This window comes from Strongylocentrotus purpuratus, unplaced genomic scaffold (assembly GCF_000002235.5).
Source record: "Strongylocentrotus purpuratus isolate Spur 01 unplaced genomic scaffold, Spur_5.0 spur5_contig_829, whole genome shotgun sequence".
NCBI classification, from domain to species: Eukaryota; Metazoa; Echinodermata; class Echinoidea; order Camarodonta; family Strongylocentrotidae; genus Strongylocentrotus; species Strongylocentrotus purpuratus.
In genome coordinates, this window is record NW_022145534.1 from 1,013,796 (window position 1) to 1,032,700 (window position 18,905).

The 18,905-nt window shown below is 37.1% G+C and overlaps 1 protein-coding gene across 1 annotated transcript in view; it reads right to left on the minus strand.

The window, feature by feature from the left end:
- LOC575742 (E3 ubiquitin-protein ligase HUWE1) overlaps positions 1–15,468 on the minus strand; it is a 70,879-nt gene extending 55,411 nt beyond the window's left edge. Inside the window, exons 1-16 of the mRNA XM_030983561.1 lie at positions 15,394–15,468; positions 10,649–10,726; positions 10,023–10,115; positions 7,292–7,498; positions 6,765–6,838; positions 6,331–6,472; positions 5,808–5,888; positions 5,170–5,217; positions 4,757–4,825; positions 4,239–4,338; positions 2,939–3,039; positions 2,405–2,466; positions 1,650–1,738; positions 1,290–1,370; positions 894–982; positions 317–418 (exon numbers count right to left, since the gene is read on the minus strand). Coding sequence (XP_030839421.1) covers positions 317–418; positions 894–982; positions 1,290–1,370; positions 1,650–1,738; positions 2,405–2,466; positions 2,939–3,039; positions 4,239–4,338; positions 4,757–4,825; positions 5,170–5,217; positions 5,808–5,888; positions 6,331–6,472; positions 6,765–6,838; positions 7,292–7,498; positions 10,023–10,115; positions 10,649–10,693 — 1,383 coding nt within the window. The 5' untranslated portion in view covers positions 10,694–10,726; positions 15,394–15,468. The remainder of the gene's footprint in view (positions 1–316; positions 419–893; positions 983–1,289; positions 1,371–1,649; positions 1,739–2,404; positions 2,467–2,938; positions 3,040–4,238; positions 4,339–4,756; positions 4,826–5,169; positions 5,218–5,807; positions 5,889–6,330; positions 6,473–6,764; positions 6,839–7,291; positions 7,499–10,022; positions 10,116–10,648; positions 10,727–15,393) is intronic.
- Positions 15,469–18,905: the final 3,437 nt, after the last annotated feature.

Below are 18,905 nucleotides of genomic sequence, written 5' to 3' on the forward strand. Positions count from 1 at the left end.
GCTAGGAGGGATTAGACCAAGTAGCGTGGTCACTGGTAGGTGGCTATCTCATCAACTCAGCTCTCAATTAACATAAGAAAAAGAGGATCATGGGGAACCAATGGTCACCCCTTAGGCATTGTTTTCTATATAGAGGGAGCAAGTAGCTACAGGTAGTACAGTGGGGCTTCAAGGTGATGAGTAGAAGGGTATTCTCAATAATTGAAGACATGAAAATTGAAAGTTGTCTCTTACAACAGGATTGTTTTACATATGATGGTAAGTATTTGGCTCAGTTCAGAAGATTTTTCTTCAAATTTAATCAAATGCTACATACCTCTAATCTGTTGATGAATGTGGAGAGTCCGCCGTGGGTCTGGAAGGCTGCCATGTCAAGGTTGGTGATCAGATCAACGACACGTACAGCCCTTGTCACAAACTGCAGTACAACACACACACATAAAAGATACAGAATGATGAATCATACAGCAGCCATCATATGATTGCTCAAGTCCACATTCTACAACTCTTGACGCTAGTTTCAAGAAACCAACTTAATCACTTCATATCAACAACAGAAAAATCGTACATAAGTCTTAGCTTGGCAGAGCATTTTACAGCAGAGTATGTAAAAGATTTTGAAAGTCTTAACAAAATGGAAATCAGTCAGTAGATCATGACTATGATCAATAGTTTGATGAGGCGGAAACATTCTACAGAAAACGTTTCCAGAATATCAAGATTCCACCAAATGTTTGATGATGGGAGCATTTTTAGCTCTTGATATCCCTCTTAGCAACTGAGTGATAGATAGCACAGCAACATATAAGTGTATGGAGGTTATTCTTTCTACAGTAATAGACCATTTACAAGTTGTTCTATCGTTCTTGTTTGGATAAGGTACAGACCCTTACCGTTGTATGCAGCTGCTCATCTTCTCCTGGCCATTTGATGACTTTGAGAAGAGATTCCATCATACCACAAGACACTAAGGCCTCACCACCTGTTCAAAATACAACATACAAGACAATAAAAGTTATGAACATCAGTTTAAAAAAGAAGGGCATTAGTATCTTCAAACATTGGTGAATGTAAGGATTGTTGCTGCTGTTATAGCAAGAATTCCTCTGTAAGTAGATTCTCATTAAACTTATATACAGATTCTAGGGTTTTATCCCCCCCCCCCCTCCCCAAATTCCAGTGACTGCTTAAACTTGTGTAATTGCATGATATTCACCTATTCACCTGGAAATTTTAGAGAAGAAGGGGGAGGGGGAGAGGGAAGAAGAAGGAAAAGTGCTATTGCTTACCCGTTTCATAACTGGCTAGATGATATAAGAATGAGAAGAGAGAAGTGGCAAGGCTGTGGGGGAATGACTCCATGTTGGGATCTGCAAACAAAAACATCAAACAAATATACATGAACAAAATGAATTCACAGAAATTTCAGTTATTCACCAAGTAATTAAATACCCTTTATATTTTAAATGAATGCAGACTGGCAACACAAGGAAATGGCATAGAATAGAGCAGGAAAAAATGGTATTGAATATAACAAAACTGCTAAATCTGCCCACTAATATTTCTTAAAGAGTAGAAATGCAAGGACATGAGAGTGATTCGTAGAAAGAAAATCCATAATATGTTAATAATAAATCTGAAAGACTTACCAATCATGGCTTGTATACACTGCCGGACCATAACAGGTAAGAACCCATGATAAGAGGCAGCACCAGTTGCGTCTATTATGCTAATAAGCCTGCTGAGAAAAGGCATTCATTGGGTATAAACATCAAATATACAAAATGTATAAAATAATAAAGTTTCATAGAATGCTATGTGAGTGAGTTAAATTTCATAAATACAAACGCAATGACATAAAATTCTATTTATATAACAATTGGATAACCTACCACTAAACATAAGAAAAGCCTCATCTGTTGCCATTTTGAAAGTTTGTTGGAGACGAACATGTTCTCAGAAGCCTTTTGAAAGAAATTTGTTTTTGTGTCCATAAAGTAGAACTATTTTTTTCTTCACAACAGTGTATAGAGTATATTTACATAGTAGCTATGCTTTATAAATCGATGTTGTTATTAATATTTATAGAGCACCTTATTCATAGAATATACACCTGTAGGACCAGTGTCTATATGTCATGGAGAAGCATAAAAGTAAGTTTTCAGATACATAACACATATTGGAAATGAACAAGCAGTGTAAATTTTCTCCTAAAAAATCTGTAACAACATATTTCTCTAATACAGTAAGTTGGAAACTTATCTATCTTGGGCACTGAATATTTCCATCAAGTACAAAAGATATCAATATGTTCAATAAATGTCATATTCTATGATTGAAGAAAAGCTCTCTTAGTCCTCAGAAAGCCGACCATAACAGTAGAAGTATATGCTTGTTTACTTACTCTGGATTTCTATCTAGGTGAATGACTGAAGTAAGAGTTCTAAGAGAAGCAGATTTTATATCCTGTAAATTAAAAAAGGAAAATGAATGTAATTGTACAATGTGACAAATAGCAACATTTTTGGGGAAGAAGGGGATTTTTTAACATTGTATCATTTCATAATAACAGTCCGACGCCTTAAACACGTCAGCGGCTAGTATGGGCCAAAGCAAAACATTGGGTTGCTCTTTTGACACTGATCTAGTCAGGGTTAAAACAATGTACACAAAAAACTGGGAGTTCTATTTTCTGTTTACTCTATTTAGAAGTGTTCCCTGACATTTACAAGGAATGAGATCCTTATCAACATACTGCAAAGGTTTGTCATGCTAGTGTATTGCATCATCAAATTCATTCATTTGTAAACACTGATGTTGGAAGACAAGCAAATAGCCATGGGAGTATTGTTTCCTGCAATAACGAAAATTATAAACATGACTTTCATATGGGAAGATACACCTCATGGTATGTTTAGGGACTGTCCCCATTACTCACCACTAACTTCACATCTTCAAGCTGGAGAACATCAACTAATTCCTCTATGAGGCCACTATACAACAAAGAGCTAGAGATTTCTTGGATTGCACTTGAATAGACTGAAACAAAAACAGATGGAAAAGAGCAAATACTTTTAATATTACAGATATTTCATGGGTCTATCTTGATATATAATCATCATTTTTAATTCTCAGGAACGAAGCACTCAAATATTCAGCATTCAAATTCAAGAGTCGTTGTCATTACATGCAAATCAACAAATACTGCCAATCCAACAAAATGTCTTTATTTACATTTTCAATAAAAAAATGTTTTATAATATTTCTCAGTGATGAAATCTTCTTCTGAACCAAGCAATGGAGAACTTGATAAACTCACTTTTGAGGAACAGTCATCTTTCAATGTTTTCACTGTTTTAAAGGCTATCTGTATTAGTTTACAGGAGGGATTAGACCACCTTGCAAGGTCACTGGACAGGTGGTTATCTCATCAAGTCACCTCTCAGTTAAAATTTTAAAAAGAGGATCATGGGGGACCAATGGTCACCGATTAGGCATTGTTTGCTATAAAGAAGGCGCAAGTAGCTATAAGTAGTGCAGTTGGGCTTTACAGGTACTATGTCCCATTTGCAGGCCAAAAAAATGAAAAAGTTAAATTCCAACTGCATTTGAAAGATAATACTAATTTAGAACTTCCCTAAAAAAGGTGGGGCTTGAAAATGTCTTCAAGTGGGAAAATAACGACTATTAGTTGTCAAATCGACTTTAGGGCTATAGAGCCCAAAAGTAATAGTCTTGATTTTCAGACAATTGTACCGAATGGTCATACGTTTTATGCTGCGCAAAGATTCAATCAGTTTAATCTTGGCCATCACAAGAAGTGGGTTATTGATGTAGACAAATGCTCATGTACCCTTTACAACTCTTTTCATGTATGTTATTACCAAAGAAGAAAAAAAGCCAGTCAGTCACTCAATAGTGTCTGACAGTGAAGTCTAGCAAGTAAACGGGTTTCCTTGCATAATTTGAATATGAGGACACTGCTAACGTTTAAATTTCACAGATAGGACATACATGACATATTCATAATTCCTGCAAAGTTCTACAGCATTTGAGGTTGGCTGCAAAAGGGACATAGTACCCGTTAAGTCAAACAAAAAGTCCTTGAATTTCCATGCAACATTGTCACATCATAATCAAAACTATACAAAATGAGGTAAATGGTGGGTACTCCACTACATGGACAGCAAATAACAAGCTTCAAGTTTCACCTTTTTCTTGAAAGTCATTAAACTTACCTAGGACAGAGAGGGCTTGTAGCCTAGCTTGTACACACTGTAATCGCTTCTGATGGTTAGAGAAACAATGTGCTAGTCGTATGTGGGTGAATAGAAGCATCTGTACCAAAACAAAAATAGAACAAATTCAATTAAAATCTACAGGTTTTATCATTCCTTCTTGTCATCATTCTCTTCCCCTCAAGGTTGCTAGATATTGAAGCATATCAGGATGCAAAAGTGATCAATATTTATCCATGAGTGTTTTGCTATACAACTTACTTCACTGTTTAGGGTTACCATACATATCAAAAACAGAGTAGGATTTAAAGACTTTTGTACAGATTTATACATATCTGTGTGATTATTTCACCCGGTTTTAGAGCAAGGTATTTTAAATATACAATTCATGTAAATTATAACTGGGTCTATAGAACATATTTTACAACTAGAATTTTCAATATAGACATGCCTAAAAGGATTATGTATTTGTTGTCATTTTATCATATTTTAAACAATCGTATATATATTTAACTCACCAGTTTGTCTTTGGGAACATTGTGCTGTGACAGCTGATCTTCCATGATGTCTACTGGGTCATGAGCAAGCTGTAAAGACATGCAAAGAAAATTGTATTAACTTCATTGAAACAAAGTGTAAGTGATCCTGTAAACAGAGAGATATTACAAAAAGATGACAGAGTATTCACATTATCATTCATTTAGTATGAAACATAAGACACCTATGGAATAGTTCTTTGTTCAAAATCCTGAAGGCTCATTAAAATGTAACTAATTCACAAATAACTATGGGACTGGGGTCTGATTTCCCTACATGCATATATTTCAATTTAACAAACCTTACAGCTTGTTGCAAGAGCCTAAAAACCATGGAAACCCTTTGCCCCCCAATTTCATAATCTACACACTATGGTTCACTCTTCAGTACTTACTTTGTCTACGTGTTCCAAGTGAAGAACTGTAACTGCCTGGACTGAATGCTACAGACGGGAGATTAGGATACAAAATAAAATTGAAATTAAGACATATCAATTATATTTACAAATACACACCAAACAAAATGTACTATCCATTTTAGGAAGAAGAGTACTTAGTGAAGATTGGAGAGATCAAAATATTCTAATGTTGATCAAATCATCATAAATTATGAAAAGTTTTTGATTTATCACTTTTATTGCCAAGTTCTTTCTTCTCCTATCCTCGTGACCAAGGGACGGGTGTCATGGATTCATACACCGGTGCTCTCCATCGTCTCCTCTCTCTTCCTAGTACCTCATGGGTAATATGCTAGTTTGGCCAGGCGGGATTAGACTTCCCTGCAAGGTCACTGACAGGTGATTATCTCATTAAATCAGCTCTCAATTAACATAAGAAAAAGAGGATCATGGGGGACCAACAGGCACCGATTAGGCATTGTTCGCTATATAGAGGGCGCAAGTAGCTATAAGTAGTGCAGTGGGGCTTTAAGACATCTATGTCAGGACTTTAAAATGTACATGATGTATCCCATTCTATATCCGAACCATCTAGCCATTTGTACTGAAAAATGGTGTACATATATATATTTTACCTTCTTAGATGAAACCTTTTCTTCTGCTGGGTTTTCTGAGTAAAACTCAAAATGGAGAGTTGTGGCACTTGGAGGGATTCCCTGCAGAAAGAAGGAAAACAAAAATTGAAATACACAAAAAATATATATGTCACATCCTTAGCATAATTGCAATACAAGCTGACTGTCTCACAGTTTAGATATCTAAGTAGCAACCACTCTCAGACTTCACGTGACACAATCCTAGTTCATAAAGTAGAAAAGGTTTCTATAGAAGAGCTTGAACATATAAATCAAAGATGTACTCAAGAGGTTAATTTTTCTTTCAACACACTACAACAATAATTTGCCCTGAAACTGTCTTTTTACTGATATCAGACAATGTCAGAAACGTGGAAACAAAACTATGGAGCAAAGTGTGTTGAAGATTCAGAAACAAAGTTGAACTAATATTATTTCTATCTCGAAGAATATGAAGTCATATAGTGCCATGAATTGTTAATTTGGTAATCTTGCTACATGGTAAGAAATTTCAAACTGTTACCTGTTTGGAGGTCTTCTTGCAGCACTCTGCCAAGCCGAAGCCATTTTCTTTGCCACCCCAGCTCTCTGCTAGGTAGGTCAGCCTGCTGAAGAGCTCCTTCCTTTTCTCTGCACCCAGCTTGATCAAGAAGTTGGACCTTTTACTGTATAATGCAAGAGTTAGTGGACACAAATACAGAACAAAAAAATTGCATAATCTCTGTAATTATAAATGTATTCACCTCCAACTGAGCAGTCTAAACTACCATGATCTATTACATTGCAGCTTCTACATTAGTAATAATAATAGTGTTATGATATCATATAAATGTTCCAATTACCATATCAATCATATTGACGTGTTTTACAATACAGATAAAATGTCTCTTACTATACACTAGTTCTTCATTAGATGTACACCAGTTTAACATTGTGTTCTAAAGGGGATTTTCTTACCTGAAAACATACACCAAGTTCAAGACAGCTAATACAGTATTCATGTCACTGGAAGCTAGAAGAGTTGTTAGATGCTGTAAATAAAGTGTATAAAATAAAAGAAAATGGGGAAACACATTTAAAACAAGGCTTCATGCATTGTTTCTATCTGTGAATGTAATATAAAATTAATCATCAGTTACTAATTATTACACATTTCTGATTGAATGAAAGTTTCATACAAGTGTGAATGAGTTGATAAGAAAATGATTACAAATCATATCATTTGTATTTCTAAATACATAAGATTTTCTTTGTTCTTCTTATCTGTAGCATCATACACTAGTACACTGTACATGTTGTACATGCATCTTTAGAAAAGATGTATTCATACAATATCATTCCCTATAAACAGATATTTACAGAATAAAACAGAAAGATATCAATCTATTCTAGATAACATGAGGCTAGATAACATGAGGCATGATCATCCTAGAACGCTACTTTACATTCACATTTATTCTGTAATATCAAGAATCTTTGCTCACCTCAACAGAGCTGTAGAGATGCCTAGAGAAGCTGTGCTCAATGAGCAGAGCTGTGAAGGTAAGCACACTGTGTACAGAGTCCCGAAGGCGGGTATTCTGGGATTGGTCACATGACAGCCGCCATGGCTGGTCAGGTGGTGCCGAGCAACCATCTTCCAGGATGCCATCGAACCTGTCCAAGACATCCACCCAGTGGTACAGCTCACACTTCAAAGGACAACAACAGGTAGAGGAGAGGAGACAAGACACAAAGATAAGAAGAATGGAATAAGGAAGAAAGCAGAAGTACAGGAACAGAGTCAGAATAATTCCTATAATAATGTACACAATCAGATAACCCTTTTCTTTACAAAAAAAAGGCTCCCCTAGCCTCCCCATTAACAGGCACCTGAGACACATGGGTGCTGAATATCTAAGTCCACAAACTCAAGACCCCCCCCCCCTCCAATTTTTTTGTGTAGAATTTTAACACAAGGCTCATGCATAAAGACTTAAAGATTTCAATCTGTTCTCCCTTTTATAGAAACAGTTAGTGTAGAGCCCTGGGCAGCGTTTCACAAAACAGTAATTTGCACAAAACTGCAGACATCCCATTGAAACATGTATGAATAGGACCTTGGCAACTTGTACTGATGACATTTTCGTGAAACTACAGTATACCAACTGTATGAGCACAGTACATGTGCCACTGTAACTTTAAAATACACCCTCTTTTTTGTAGAATACTGCATGTCTCATTCATTTGGCCTGCAGACAATGACTAAATTCAAAACCAATCATCAGTCCATAACATGCAGTGAATAGCCATAACAAAGAATCAGACAAACAACAGATAAGTTACGCTAAATATTACTCATTGCAGATGTACATGTAGTATCAAAGTTATTATTATTTAGGACAACCGCTTCTTTTGCATCAGGTAGTGGAGGAAACACTATGAAAATCGGTATTTTGATGTTTCCCTGCAAGGCAGTAAAAGGATAATATAAAATTGAAAAAAGTGCTAAGCACTTCAAATGTAAAAATCTCACAACATGTATACATGTCATGTTGATATGTACATTTGCACATCAAGTGAATACAGATTCCACTCATAATCGTGCTTATGCACTAATGCCTTAATGTTCCAGTGAAGTCCCTGAAATCTATTATGTCTGTAGGGAGATATGTGATTCAACCTTTTCAAAGTATAAATGAAAGAATTTTAATGAGCTTCAAGTTATGTAACATTCAGACATGTCAAATGACTGATACTCTTCCATTTGAAGACATGTACTAGTAATGATACACATGATTTGCATCATATCATAACAAAACGTTGATGTATGAACTAACACTAATATAGGAAAGTGTCTGTAACAGCTTCAGTTTGTACACACACAGAGCCATGTACAGGTACCTTGCTTGAGTGGTCTATTTATAGACAGTTAATCTCTGTGATCAGTACATCATGGGATGACTCATAGCAAGTGTGTGCAATACTCAGCAGTCAACACAACAACTAATATAGCATGTAAAATGAGTTACTGAAAACCCATAACAAATAAAGTAAGGTAACCCAAATTATACGCAGGAAACACAATGAAATGTATTCCTTCCTATTGCATTGTTTGTTTTATATGATCATAGACATACATGTACATGTATAATGTATACAGAAAAGGAGCACCGAGAAGAAAAAAATTGAAAAAGAATCAGTATGACGTTGGTAAAAGCATCTAGATAATCCATAAATACCAAATTAAGGATTTCTCTTTCTAAACAAAAATAAAATCATTGAAGTTTAGTTACAAATATCAACAAAATGATAATATTCAAATATATACATAAATCAAATTAAAGGGGCAGTCCATCCTGATATTAAGTTGGTTGTGATAGAAGCAGAAAAAGTGAAAGTTTTAGCAAAAACCGATTTTGAATGAGAAAGTTATGAATTTTTGAAAGTGATATCAATGAAACCAAAATTGGCAACTCTGTGACGTATCTTGCGAGCTTCCCTCCCATTTGCCTTGTACGTGTACTACAAATCTTCAAATCGTCGCTGTTTTCATGAAGTGACGGTAGTGAAAAAAAATTGCATTCACTTTGCGTTACGATTTTCCTCACTACCGTCACTTCGTGAAAACAAGGACGAAATATTCACATTTTCCCTTTAAAATAATATCAATCATACATTCACTCTAGACATAATTATTGCAAATAGGTATTTCTACAACCCCTGTATGAAACAAATTTATTTTGTCATCCATAACTAAAAAAAATAAAAGTTGATGAAATTTTCTGTACAGAGCAAATTGGATAGGACCTTGCAAGATAAATCTCAGAGTTGCCGATTTATCGTAACTTCAAAAATTCATAACTTTCTTATTTTATTTTAGTGCATTTCTGTAGTAACACTTCCATGTAAAAACAAAACAAACAAAAACACATCCAGATGCACAATAACTACACTGCTTAAACTAACTTTTAAAGTTTTTATGTATAATTCACTTCTTAATGAAAATTCAATTTTGTATAATCATTTGTTAATATTCAGTAGTGTAGGCCCTAAGGTTATACAAAGTACTGAACTTGAATGGCAGTATATATTACAGCTTCAAGGTATTTTCAATCATTTGCAACCGAATACACATCATCATCATCATCATCAATTCAATATTCATCAACAATTATTTTAGCATGATAATATATTAGTTAATCTGTAGGCAATGTAGTAGATAAATTGGCTTACCTTGCCATAGTTCCATGATTTGATTCCTTGTAGCTCTGACAGGAGATCATTGCTGGTTTTCAGTCTCTCTATCAAAGCCTGACAGTCAAAGGGCTGAAATTATGATAAAGATATGTACATTGTTATACTTTTCTTAACATATTCCAAAGACATTGTAAATGATTAATCTCCGCATGGTGAACATTTAGGAATTAAGATATGTTTCATCATAAATTCATAACATTCTACATGTAATGCCCGATTCAAAATGGTGATTATGCTATTTGGAATTAGTTAGACATTGTATGCTGTATAATCATGATTTGTACTTAACAAATTTTTTATGGTCATCTCATATACAAACAAATAAATTAATTCAGATGTAAAATCTCAAAATATTTCAATACAGCAGCACTCATTCAATTCCAAAGCATGAGCCTTTGAAAGCAGTATGATCCCTCCTGATTTTTAAAAGAATTTCTAACTCAATTTTCAATCACATGCAGAATTCATTTAAACATTGATTGATAAATGTCAAAAGCATGAAGAGAATTCATCATTTTGGAGGAATATTAAATATAACCAATAACGTACAGGAGGCAGAGTAAAGGTCAAATTGTACAACATACATTTCAACAATGACTTACCACTTCAGAAGTGCTCTTTTTCAATTTACTCCTGTCAATCTTCATGATGAATATTTCTTGTCAAACACATTCAGGAGACTAAAGGGAGAGAAAATCAAATCAAATTTATAAACATGTAAGAAACACAAGAGCATGAAATGATAAGTAAGCATTTATATTATATTCTCTTGCGCAATCTTAAAGACGTTTCTTGGATTAATTTGATAAGTGAATGAATTAAGAAACATTGTAGAGGATCTCTAACTATTTGAAGAATAACTAGAGGTCATATTTGTCCTCACAAGTACTGTATATTTACATGTTGGTTATTGCCTTTGCTGAATACAGCCAAAGGTAGAGCTTAGGTAAATCCAACCTTGATAGCAAACTGCTCAAAAAAATCAGGCAAAAAATTAGAAAATTAAGAATTTGTAAAAGATGTAGTCACTATAAATGTACATTGTAGGTATGAGCTCTTCAAATTGGCAATGTCTCTGTGATGAAGTGGCGGCTACTTTCTCATTTGTTTCAAATTACAAAATGCATACAATTACAAATTGTTAAAAAAATGTATGACCCAGGAGGGTCTTTTCTCACTCTCTCACAAATGAAAATCATTGTCCCCCTGTTTTTATTGTGTACATACTTAAAATCACGTTGAAGGAATTCATAAGATTGGACTATGCTACACTTTGCAAGAAGCCACTTCTTTTCCAAATTGTTGCCCATTGTTGTGGTGTACTACCCAGTAGGGATTGCACATCAATAAATGAAGATGATACTTCAATAAGAGAAATGTTCTCAAAAACTGACAAAAACATAAAAGCTCTGATAGCATCTTGTAAAACAATTGTTGTATAGTTTTCTGACATTTCTTTTTCACAAGAGTGCTAGGTCTAGGTATACAAAAAGATCATTCAAAAACATCATTTAAAAAATTCTTTGGCAGAAATGTAGAATTAGGTTTTATCATCTTAGTTCATTGTATCTCCTTTAATCAATAGTAATTTTACAAAAAATAGTAGCTGATAATTAACTTAATATTACAGTCAAGATCTACATGTATACATACATGTAGATACTAGCTAGTAGATACAATGACTAGTTTTAAGTCTACATTTATATATCAGGGTCACACAGGTTTCTGAAATGTGTGTCTGAACACTTGTAAACATCACAGCAGTCATGTATAGTATAGCACTCATCATCATAGATATTTGTCTTTTATAATATTATTCAACATACTGTATTCTTAAAACATTAATGGAATATGTCAGCTTCAAATTACTGAATAAAATTAACTGTGTGGATAACCAACCTGTCGTGTATACCCACAACTATTGTATATGTACTCAGATGTCGTGTGTCTAGACAGATGATTCAAAACATTAATTTATAGATGTTTCATACATCTTTTAAGTTTACATAAAACAATAATCATAAAGGACCTTTGATAGTTATTGCTATTTGATACATTACGTTATAATTAGGCTTGAGTCGGTACGGTCGATCACACCGGGACCCGACCGTTGCCGTCGGGTCCCGGTTTCTTTTTTTGAGAACCGACGCTCCGAAAAAAATAATGAAATATGTAAGAAATTGCAGTTTTGCACACCACTAAAATCATTCCACCTTAAAACTTAAGTATTTAATTGTTACCAATCATATTCTAGCTCATCCTGAATCAATCCGAACTGCTGATATAAATATGGGTTGCAAAGCAGTTCGCCCCATGGGGTTGTTGTTGCCAGCTGCTAGCTAGCTACTGTACTGGCCGGGTCTCTCGGCAGGATTAATAATAATAATCAGGTTGAAAGAAACATTAATATTTGAATAATAAAACGGTTTTCTAAAAAGTACTTCTTTACAACATACCGATCGAATAATTTTTAAAAGACAAAATGGATATTATTTCTTTGATTTTGAACACTGCATGCTTCTTTTAAAAGCTGAAAATTACTTGGTAATCACAAGAAGTTTCGATACGGATAGCTGTTGCAAGGCAAGTTCAGACTCGTCTCGGAAAAATGCGCAGTGCTCCTCGTAGTTAGCTGTAATCCGTGCCAGAACGAACCCAAACAAAGACGTGATCGTAACGAGAAAAAATCATTAAAAACTACGAGAGCACAATTGGAAAGACAACTACTCAAAATTATCGTAAGCAGATACATAACTTGGAGGAATAATACAGTTGTCTGTCCAAGAAAAGCCACAGAAATAGTGATATTTAAGGAGTTACTATAGGTACAATCATCGGAATGGGCCTGCTGATATGTCCGAATTACACGTTATTTGGTTTCTAGCCTCGTGTTTTAACACGAGGCTAGAAACCAAATAACGCCCTCTACGGTAAAAAGCAGTATAACAAGGGATTCAAGTATTTGCAGCAAGCCCCTTGCGATAAAAATGTACCCAGTTACTCCTCGATTATCACAATTTCTTTGGCATTTCTTGGGCGATTATTGAATTCTTTGTACAAGTTATTTATCTGATTATCGTAATTTTGAGCAGTAGTTGTCTTTTCAATTGTGCTCTCGTAGTTTTTAATGATTTTTTTCTCGTTACGATCACGTCTTTGTTTGGGTTCGTTCTGGCACGCATTACAGCTAACAAGGAGCACTGCGCATTTTTCCGAGACTAGTCTGAACTTGCCTTGCAACAGCTATCCGTGTCGAAACTTCTTGTGATTACCAAGTAATTTTCAGCTTTTAAAAGAAGCATGCCGTGTTCAAAATCAAAGAAAAAATATCTATTTTGTTTTTAAAAATTATTCGATCGGTATGTTGTAAAGGAGTACTTTTTAGAAAGCCGTTTTATTATTCAAACATTAATGTTTTTTGACCCGATTTATTCAACCTGCATGAATAAAAATGGCGGCTCGATCGTTGTCTTTCTATTTTTGCTCCAGTTTTTTTACTTTTAGAGGCATGATAATGGCACTAAACATCGCCAATCATGGATAAAAATAATGTCAAATGGAAGAATATACCGATCTGTGCCGAGGTATGCATGTGTTGATTTATTTGACTGATAAAAAAGGTCACTTTTAAGGGACATACTGATGATATGCGCTTTTTATAGAGGCAAGTGACAAATCCTGCGAGCTGATTTCGGGACACCGGGTCCCGATCGGTGCAAAGCCGTCGGGACCCGGTTTATGAAAATCCCGACATGACTCAGGCCTAGTTATAATCCAAAGGCTAAAGTGTACGGAACTTAACAAACGTTAACAGTCCGTACACTCAACCCCATCATTCATGTACATGTAGATGGAAGAGAGCCATACAAGTTTATACAAATAAATACTTAATTTACTCATATTATTCTTGGTAAAAATATGCTATAAAATTTTTGTCCAATGTTTTGAGCAGTGTATCGTCATTTTGCGCCGAGCGATCTCGACTTGGCAAAAGGATAATGTACGCACAAGGGCTTACGTACGTATTATATTAGAAGGTTTCTATGACGAGCGCATACGCGGAAGGATGATGAACATGATGTAAACACCAACAACTATCACAAAGTTAGCCTGGATGTGTCTGAAGAGGACATTTTGCTGACCAAACCTTACATAACACGCAAGCTTGCAGCGGTGCACAGATATTATCGGAGCTAGCCAGCCATTGCCAACCCAGCTGCCCCAGCCGGGACAGGGTGCTCACCTACCGCTATGGCTGTGCAAGCGTAGGATCATTGTAAGCACGCTCTGAGGCCTGTGAGTCATTTCTAATTTCAGCTAAAGTATTTTATAGATGTGCCTTGGCATTTGTGAAGTAATATGTTTAGGTTTATATTGCTGGGGGGTTCATTAGTTGCCAGTCGGGCAGCCAACTTTTTAAGTTTTAGATGAGCCCTGAATAGGCTGATAATAATTCAGACTATGGCTTGTCTGCCGTGGCAGTTTAGCCATCCTTTCAAGGATTTTACAATGTGGAAATAAACAAGTATTGAAATCAGCCTAGATCTAGATCTAGACCTCCTACTCCTAGGCCTAGTTAAGTAGAAAAAAACTCAAGTATAAACATGGCATATTTTCATATAACATTTTCAATTACAAAACAAGGATTAGATCTACTCCCTGTTTAAAGGGAAAGTTGAGTTCTGGGGAGAGGTGAAAAATAATTTGTGAGCATTATCATTGTTATCACAATCTAGACCGAATTTTTCCGTCTCTTTCGTTCGTTAGCCTCTGATTTGGGTAGGGTCGGCTCAAAGACAGAGCCGACCCTACCCAAATCAGAGGCTTACGAACGAAAGAGACAGAAAAATTTGGTCTTATCACAATCATGCAGGTGTGGAAGGTCAATCATAAATAAATCTTCCCTGAAATTGAAATGAAAAGCATGGCTCTTCAAACGGATTGTTCTGCAAGTGGTGCTTAACTTATATCTACAGTTTGGTGTACATTCATTTTAATCATAATTAAGTACCCGACATACACCCATACAGGGGGGATATGACATTTCACCCAATTTCTCTCATTCAGCCACACGGTGATTTCGATTTCCATTCATCACTCACACTCCATACTCATTACTTCAAATAGCATGCAGTTTCTACCCAGATACATTCGCACAGACACAGCCATCAACCGACGGGATATCGCCGTACTACTAGGTAATTGCTAGCGAAATGATACATATAAAGGCACATTAAACCCGATTAACTTATTAATAAAATGCTAAACTAATTATTCGAACAATGAAAGATAACAAACAACCTCTTAATAGCCTGAAAATAAAGAAAAAACAGAAATGACGACTCACATGTACTCGCCGCCATATTGATCTCATACATTACATCCCAGATATCCCGGATGTTCACTCGCGATGTTCTAGTTTGATCTGCGCTAGCCTGCAATGTTTTTTGCGTCGCGCCGCCGCGCCAGGCCAGCCAGCTAGCTCGCGCTGGCCCAGTCGATTCCAGTGTGTGACATGCGGATAACCCCTGCCCCTATTTTCAGCGAGACAACGGAAAACGTTTTTGGTTTTGAGCCCCCATGTTTTTAAAAGTGGCTGCAAATTCGAATGTCATGCCCGATTAAAAACAATTTATCGAATAATAACACTTTGTGGCAAATGCAGTTGTAGGAGACTATTTTTTTCTCCTGGGCCTGGGGGGGGGGGGGGGGGGGGGGGGGAGATGTCATGAACGTGAGGGACATAACATGGCATTCGGAGACTCGTACGCAACCAAGCGATGTTCCTCACTGCATCCGGGGGGGGGGGGTACTCACATATGCATACGGGGGTGTGCCGCTCTACCGGGTCTCTTTTTCACACAAAAAAAATCCCTAAACATAGGTCCCATTTCTAACAAAAATATCCCTAAACATATGGTCAGCGGCACCACCCCCCCCCCTTCCGTACATCCAAACCAAATATGATTAAACCCCCCCCTCCCCCGCCGGCCCCCACTAAGGTGATTTTTGACTATCACGCTACATTTCATAACGTTGCGATGAAGAATAGCGACTGAGGGAGAAAACAAAATTGTATTTCATATGAGACATTAGCCTACTTTCTTCCCCGTCCCTTTATTCACAAATTTAAATTAAGCCACCCCTACATGAGTATTCTGTCGGGTATTAGTATTTGTCCACCTTAGAATTTTCTTTTTCATTCAGAGTCGTTAATGGATTGGGCCGATGCAGTGGACCTGCATCCCGACCTGCATGGTGGTACCCCTTGATAATCATGGACTCCTTATTTTCGATAACTTTCGTATACGTTTGTATATCCCCGTATACTATAGAGGGGGAGGAGTTCCTCCACCTTTTCAAGTACCCCAAAAGTGCCCCTTTTTACATAGGAAGAGGGCCCCTTTTCCTTCGACAAGTTCCCGTTTCCTTTGCAAGTGTCCATTTTCCTTTCTCATAAGTCCCGGATAAGGCGCGGATCCAGGATTTCTTAGGGGGGCGGGGGGCCCAAATTTGAAATTATGCGAGCCAAATATTGGTACGTAATGGTGACCAGCAGTGACGTAATTGGGGGGGGGGGTGGGTGCAGGGAGGGGCGAGTTTCCCCCTCCCTCCTCCGCGAAGCGCGATAGCTTTGACATTTCAATAAATTATTAGAGAAAGAAGATGATTCGTTGTACTGTTCCCAAAAATAATCCTCGTCTGAATTATGTTACCCCCCCCCCTCCCGCGCGAAGCGCGGAAGCTTTTACGTTTCAAATCATTAGAGAAAGGAGACGATTCGTTGTACCGTTCTCGACTCTTAATCCTTGTCTTAATTCAATTCCCCCCCCCCCCCCCTCCCGCGCGAAGCCCGGAAGCTTCGACGTTTTATTAAATTATTATAGAAAGAAGACGATTCGTTGTACCGCTCTCGAAAATAATCCTCGTCTGAATTTAGTTTTCCCCCTCCGGAAGCTCAAGGGTTGTAGGCACTCAAGTATGGTAAGATGAGTATCAAGGGGCCCGCCTAAGGGCTCTTGGTTGGGTTCAATAGGGCAGAGCCCCGAAGCTCAGGGTTTTAGGCGTTTAATTATGGTCAGATGAGCATTTTTTGATACCTTATTATTTTGTGACACTGGCAGGACACTATTTGGCGTGGGGTCCAGGGGGCAGAGCCCCCAGAAATCAGGGATTTAGGCATTAAATTACCGTCAGATGAGCAGCTAAGGGCCCGCCTTAGGGCCCTAGGTGGAATCCAGGGGGGCAGAGCCCTCGGGGTTTTAGGCATTTAATCATGGTCAGATGAGCATATTTTGATACCTCATTATAATGTGACACTGGCAGTTTTTTTCTTTCTTGCTCTCTTTCTTTTTATTTCTCTTTAATATACTTTTTCAAAAAAAGTGGGGGGGGGGGGGGGGGCTCGAGGATCCCGATCATGACATGAAGGCATCTCAAGAAGCATTTTCTTGCCTGGCTGTAAATAATTTGTCATTTTCCAACAAACGCATAAAAAAGTATAATTTACTTAAAAGTAAGGAAAAATCTCGGAAAATCATGTCATTTCAGCATTAGTTGTAAACCACCGTTATGGAATTAGATATAAACCACGTTTGAATTTTATTTCCCCAAAGGCCCCCCCCCCCCCCCCCGTCTTGTTCGCGGGAAAATTGCAACTGATCCCTTACCTCCCTTAATTCTCTTTTTTTCTTCCCCTTTCTCTCCTCTTTCCCTTTCCTTCCTTCTCTCTCTTTTAGGTTTGCTTGGGGGGGGGGCAAGGTCATTTTGGACCCCACCCCGCTCCACACATTGTTGGCGGGATTAACCGCAACTGATCTCCCCTTCCCATCTCCCTTTTCTTTTCTTCTTCCTCTTTTTTGTTCCCCTTTTGCTCTTTTCCTTCCTTCTCTCTTTTTTTTTTAGCGCGGACGGGGGGGGGGCAAGGGCCTTTTGCCCCCCGATCTCCTACTTCCCTCTTTTCATTTCTTCTTCCTCTTCTTTTTCCCCTTTCTCTGCTCTTTCCCTTTCCCTTCTTTTCCTTCTCTTCTCTCTCTAGGACACTACTCGTACCCTTCGATTCCCTCTCCCGTGAACCTTGTTGTTGTGTCCATTCTTTAATTTGACACCAACAAAACCCTACCAAAAATATTTTCGATTTAAACGCAACACCGATAAAAAAAAAGGGGGGCAGGCGTTGTAAACTAAGGATATCCATCACAACACTATCTTATCATCATTCTATTTGTTATCATGTTTATAATTCCTGCTTAATATCTCCATTGGCAATATGGCCATTAAATTGATACGAGGTGGGATCCTTGAAAATGTAGGGAAAATGTGTAGTTGTCGGAGATGCGTTTTCTGAAAAATGATTCCCTTTCTCAGTAAAAAATAGCGCATTTTAACGAGTCTTGTTTGGATTTTTGGACCATGAATCATTAATTTGTATTGGGTACAGGTTGCCATGAATAGTAAGGTTGTCCTACATTCCTACAATATACTAAAAAATAACATCATATCGTCGTTGTGGAATATCAAACAAAATTGAGGAAATTTGGCACTTCCTGCGCTCGATTAAAAATCCAATTCACAATCGGGTTGAAAGCGGAAAATAAGCTGACTGATAATTAATGAATAACATTAAAGAGCAGGTTTTAATGACAAGGTTCTGATGTACTCAATAAAGAAAAGAACAAGTAAAAAACGGCATCGGAAAAAGATCGCATCGGGAGAAAATCGCTTTATCAACCCAAGACCTTCTAATATTGGTCGCATTTCAAGGCTGTCGCTTCGGATCTACAACCATTTAGTTATAAGGATTGGCACATCATGGCAAAGTGAAATAAAGAGGCTTACTAAAATATAATGGAGGAACAT